Source organism: Octopus sinensis, linkage group LG2 (assembly GCF_006345805.1).
Source record: "Octopus sinensis linkage group LG2, ASM634580v1, whole genome shotgun sequence".
Taxonomy (NCBI): domain Eukaryota; kingdom Metazoa; phylum Mollusca; class Cephalopoda; order Octopoda; family Octopodidae; genus Octopus; species Octopus sinensis.
Window position 1 is genome coordinate 129,102,587 of NC_042998.1, and position 6,161 is coordinate 129,108,747.

At 35.2% G+C, this 6,161-nt stretch overlaps 1 protein-coding gene across 1 annotated transcript; it reads right to left on the bottom strand.

Moving 5' to 3' along the window:
• Window positions 1-3,968: 3,968 nt before the first annotated feature.
• On the bottom strand, window positions 3,969-4,385 carry LOC115225869 (protein FAM200B-like). Its single transcript, XM_029796864.1, has one exon. It carries the CDS (start codon window positions 4,383-4,385, stop codon window positions 3,969-3,971), a length of 417 nt encoding a protein of 138 aa, XP_029652724.1.
• Window positions 4,386-6,161: the final 1,776 nt, after the last annotated feature.

Consider the following 6,161-nt stretch of genomic DNA (forward strand, 5'->3'; position numbering starts at 1 on the left):
AAAAATAAGAAGACAGATGCATACGAGCATACACCCACACATATAAAAAAAACTTTATATTACGTTTTATATTTCTTTTCATTTTTTGTGACTTTTTATGACGCTTGAACATTCATGCACAAACTGTAGATTGTCAGCAATTTTTAAAAGAATTTTATGCAGAATAAAAGTGAATTTATGGGGTGTAATAAACCAAGGCAAGACAGGCCGTAGTGGCTTTTTAACTACATAATTATCTTGTATAGAGCGACTACATAGTCAACTCTTCTCTGTGCTGATTGTAGTAGTAACAGTATAATTACTGAAGATATTTGTTACATAATCCTAGATTATTCATACTAATTTTATATTACCCAAATCAAGAAACAATACATCAGTAGTTAGGCATTATAATTCATTAATAAGTACTTTAAAAAACAAATTTCCAGCTTCGCTTTAAAAGATGTTGTGTTGGAAACCCTTCCCAACATTGAACAAATAGGTCCAGCGATTTAGTAGAAGCGTATTATTTTCAGTTCAGTATCTTAATGAAAACTACTTATTTGTGGCTGTGTGGTAAGTAGCTTGTTTACCAACCACATGGTTCCGGGTTCAGTCCCACTGCGTGACACCTTGGGCAAGTCTCTACTACTATAGCCTCGGCCGACCAAAGCCTTGTGAGTGGATTTGGTAGACGGAAACTGAAAGAAGTCCGTCGTATATATGTATATATATATATGCGTGTGTGTTTGTGTGTCTGTGTTTGTCCCCCTAGCATTGCTTGACAACCGATGCTGGTGTGTTTATGTCCCCGTTACTTAGCGGTTCGGCAAAAGAGACCGATAGAATAAGTACTGGGCTTACAAAAGAATAAGTCCCGGGGTCGAGTTGCTCGATTAAAGGCGGTGCTCCAGCATGGCCGCAGTCAAATGACTGAAACAAGTAAAAGAGAAAAAAGAGAATTTAGAAAAAATCCCGTCTTTTGTTGTATTCGAGGATAATCATTTAGCAAGTCATAGACTATCTGAAAGAATTAATTCTGTGTTCAACTAAAACAACGTTGACTTATTATTCCGAGAACGAAAATATAGATTCAACGATTGAAGGATAACGATTTCAACTTAATTAGCACTTATTAGTTTTAGAAACGTTAAAACCAATCACCATCTCAATCAGACTATTTATATATCAAGTAGTTAATTAGTGTTTCATACTTAACCTAGGTATATGGAACAGCTTACTTGGAAAGATGTGAGGCGGAGGAAACAAACACAAATAATTTTTTGAGTTTATCGATGAGTATGGAAGACAACTTAAGATATGTTTCGGTCTTATTACACTTCTTAGTGAAGAATATATTTCACCATACTTACCAAGGTAGTGATGAAAGAATCATTAAGTAAATATACAGCAATGTACACTGATTGACGTAGAAAATTAGGAATATTCAGAGAATGAATTACTCTCAGAAGTTGTCTGCAGGAAAAAATCATTAACTAAGTTAATGTTAGCTTATTTAATAAAGGAGGCAGGTAATAACCAGAATAAAACCTCTTGATATAGAATTAGCAATTACTCTACAAGGAAAATTAAACTACGTAATACTCTATATAATATACGAAGTTATAAATTTGTCTACAAGAAAGTGTCTTTCGCATTGCTCTAAGACAATTTTAGTGAGGTTAGAAAGATTTATATAGAATTAATTAATTCCTATGATCGATGATACATTTGAAATCTTCTACTAACTATATTGTCGAATCTAGCTTTACTTCTAGATTGAAGTTTCCACCTCCGCCTATTGATTATATACTGTTAGATTATAATGTGAAGCATTCAATTACAGTTTTTCACACTATATAGTTCAGCTTGTAGACACTAATCATAGACTGAAAGCTTTTTTTAAAAAAATGTCGATGCTATCTTTAGGCGACGGATTGAGAGGGTCAAAAGAGCGGAGAACAAAATACCTTGTTGCATTTGTTTCTGCTAACTGCTCTTGGAGTTCAAATTTATCGAGATCAACTCTACCTTTTCCCTGTTCGAGATCGATAAAATAAGGTACCATCAAAACGGATCAATAGAAGTGTTTGAATATGGGGCGGAAAGAGAGGAAATATGCTGTCTGGCAGCATATTTCCCCCCTCTTTTTTACGTCCTGAGTTCATGGTCAGTAAATTTCATCCATAGCCCGGTTTAATACCACATCTGGAATTTGAGTGCCTTTGGCGGAGAATTTGAGGATAAATTCTTCCTATCAGTCTCAAAAACCTTGAAAAAATAATGGCTCATAAGCGCTCCCCTGTCTTAGCGGTAAAACAAGGAGTTTAACTTGCAGACACTGGATATAAGATATTGACTCTATGCTTCCAGCTTTTTAATATTCATTTATAACTGTGGTAAAAATAAAATGACTGAACCAAACAATCACTTGTATCATACTTCAAATCAAATTCAGGCACAAGGCCAGCAATTTTGAGGTGATGAGATTTGCCAATTACATCGGTCCCAGTAATTCACTGGCACTTCATCTTATCAACGCCAAAAGAATGAAAGGCAAAGTTGATCTCCTTAGGATTAGAATTCAAAAAGTAAGAAGTATGAATAAATACAGCATGGGATTTTCCCTGACACTCCAACGATTCTGTCAGTTCGCCACCTTCACCAATACTTCTACTGAAAAAGAAAAGTTAAAAGGCAAAGTCGACCTCAGCTAGATTTGAAGTCAAAAGATAAAGATACGCAACTGAGCCCAGCTTTACTGACTGTTTGTAAATACTAGTTTCAAATTTTGGTATAAAGCCAACAATTTCGGGTAAGTCAATTACATCGACCCCAGTATTTGACATATACTTATTTTATCGACCTCGAAAGAATGAAAGGCAAAGTCAACGTTGGCGGAATTTGAGCTCAGAACACGAAGGCGGACAAAATGCCGCTAAGCATTTTGCCTGGCGTGCTTGCGATTCTGCTAGCTCGCTGTCTTCAACTGTTTGTAAAAATATTGGCTGTAAATTCTCTGATTGTCAGAATTAAGTACATCCACTCGGCATGACAACACTGATAATTTAAAAAGTGATTGAAGACAATAATTGAACAGTCACGGATTAAGCATGTTGAGTCACGGCTTATAGATATAGACATTATTATAGTCACAGTTTGTTTAATTTGACAATAAATATACAGCTTGAAGCCACTGACTGCGCAATGTCATACAGCACGCAGATATTGCACGAACTTCAACTACTTCGTGTCATTTGTATACTTGTACATATTATTGTTGATGATGTTGCTATTTAGCCCCAGGCCACTCCAAGCCATGAAGATTACGATTACTAGCCCCGGGCCACTCCTAGCCATGAAGATTAAGATTACAGGCATTTCAACAGTAGTCTTCTAGTTTTATTTTCAGGGATTAGTGCATCTAGGCCTACATTGTAGAAAGTGTTTAACCTATTTTATGACGGTATTGTCTAGATCAGTGGTTCTTAACCTTTTTACTACCACACGCCCCTCTTGCATCTATGAATAACATTCCCTCCCAGATTTTAAATAAAATCTAAAATATGTTTTTAGTCTTTTTATTGGATATGAATTAGTCACATTATACAAAATATGTATAATTTTATATACAATCACATTATACAAAATTAAGACACTTGACACTGCTTCTTAGCTACAAGATCTTGAATGCGTGGTTGAATGCTAGAGAGTGCACAACGTAAGTCCCTTTCAACGTTCAGCCCGTTTCTGTACTGTGTCTTGACAGCAATGAGCGTGGAAAATGCAGCTTCACAAAGATATGTGGTTTTAAACATAGCTAAAATCTGGAGAGCTTGATGTGAGATCAGAGGGTAAACCGGAAGTTACTTCATCTAGAACGTTTCAAGATCCATTTTTTAAAAGTCTTCCTTAGCTAGGGAGTTGAACTTCAGCTCAAGAAATTCCTCTCGCACTTCATCCAAAACACCAGTCACTTCACACTGAAATTAGTTCCGGATGAATTTCCAAGCTTCACGCTTTTCATCTATAGCTGGGAAGTATCTGATGAATTCTGTTTTTAAATCAGTTAGATGAGTGATTATTTGTCTTTTAAACTCAGAATCAAGGTTTCCGTGAATGAGAGCAGAATCCAAGTAACTAAAACTGGCTCTATTTCCCAGCTGAATTCGACATTTCCAGAGGTCGAGTTTGGCCATGAAGGTTCGAATGGTGTCGTGGTGTGTGTGAATGTTATGTTTCCCTTGTAGTTTAAGGTCGAGAGCATTCAATGCTTCGAAGATGTCCACCAGGTAAGCTAGGGATGACTGAAAGCCTTCAGACTGGAACTTGTCATGAAAATCTGCCTTTTGCTGCAAATCTAGAAATATTGCTACTTCCCGTAGTTCATAAAGCAGTCCAAGCATGTTCCCGTTTGATAGCCATCGTACGTTCATGCGAAAATGCAATGCTTCATGTTCAGATTACATATCTTTACACAACAGTTTGAAAAGCCGACTATTTAAGGTCCCACCTTTAACAAAGTTAACAACTTGGATAGTCACGTTCAGGACATTTCTCATTTCAGTAGGTAAAGTTCTGAATGTTAAGGCTTCACGATGAAGTATGCAGTGTGTACCTACAACAGATGGATTTTTTTCTTTCATCCTAGTAATGAATCCAGACTGCAGACCAACCATGGCTGGAGCTCCATCAGTGCACTCCTCTATCAGCGAATCTCACAAAAGTTGACTTTACTGAAAGAAGTTTGACACATCACGAAAAATAGATTCTGCTGTTGTACAACTAACCATAGGGTGACAGAACAACATTTCCTCTTTTACACAGTCGCCTGACACAAAACGAGCATATGTCAGTAGCTGAGAACACTGAGCGAGGTCAGTCGTTTCGTCACACTGGATGGCAAAAACAGGAGACTTTTACTTGATCGAGAATTTGATCTTTGATGTCTTAAGACAAGTCACCGATTCTTCTCTTGACTGTATGTTTGATAGTGAAATCTGGGCAAGCTTGTTTGCACTATCTTTCCTCAGAACGAGTTCTGCTGCATTGTTTTATGAGAGATTCTCCGATGTTATAGCTCTTCTTTCTCTTTGCAATCAACATGATGATCTCATTAAGAAGCCTCATCAACCATTGAAGTTTGTTGCCGAAATGCCCCACTACTGTCCAACTTAGCTTGCTTCAAGGAATGTTTTTTTTTTAAAGAATGTCTTGGGCTTGTCGGCAAGAGCAGGATGTGTTGTCCTCAAGTGACGTTCCAAGCGTGAGGGTCACATTCCATCATTGCTCAAAGTTTTGTAACATATCACCCACTGGGAGACTTCTGTGTCACCCTTTTGGAGGTACACGAATCCAAATCGAATATATTCGTCAAGATACATCCGTTTCTTTGCACTCATTGCGAATTATTTTATGTGCAGTGGACAACACAAGTATATGAACAAAAGATAAGGCACTTGTAAGGTAATGTCAAGGTCCAAGTTAGAATGCTAACCAAATTAGAACGATTGGAGTAAAATGTTCTAAAAAAAATAAATCGAAAAAATTTGGAATAAAAGTTAAATAAAAGAAAGTTTGTACGAAAGATTTGAACAATAAAATATTGTATATATTTGTATGAAAACATAACAAAAAGTTTCTTTAAAAGAGAAAATATTTTGCATAGCTTCTAGTTTTACCTAGTACTTTCTATAACATTTGAATCTGAATTTTAGCTTAACATTTGACTTTATATTATAATTTTTTTCTTACAAAAAAATTTACTATATTTTTAACATAAACGTTTAATATTAAAAATTGTGGTTTTATTGTTAAAATTTTTATCTTTCCAATCTGAGTTTTAATTTTTTTTAGACTTTATTAAATTGAACAATAGTAGATTTATTACATACTTTTTGTTTTATTTCCTATTTTTAAATGTATCATACTTTTCATCTTGCTAAAATTTAAAAATAGTTTTCAATTTTTTAAATTAAAAGTTGATATTTCTTAGCGTGTTACAATAACGATTTGATAATGTTTCAGCATATTTCTTGATTTTTAAGAATCACATTATTTCATATATATAAAAACTGTCGATCAAATTTGTTCATAATCTATGAACTGAAAAAAAAAAATGTTTGTCTTTACACAATAATAATATCTAAGCTTTATACTAGTGATTCTTAACCTGAGTCTTC

Excerpts from the sequence above, each read along its gene's own strand:
- LOC115225869 (XM_029796864.1), bottom strand. The coding sequence starts at position 4,385 with ATGCTTGGACTGCTTTATGAACTACGGGAAGTAGCAATATTTCTAGAT.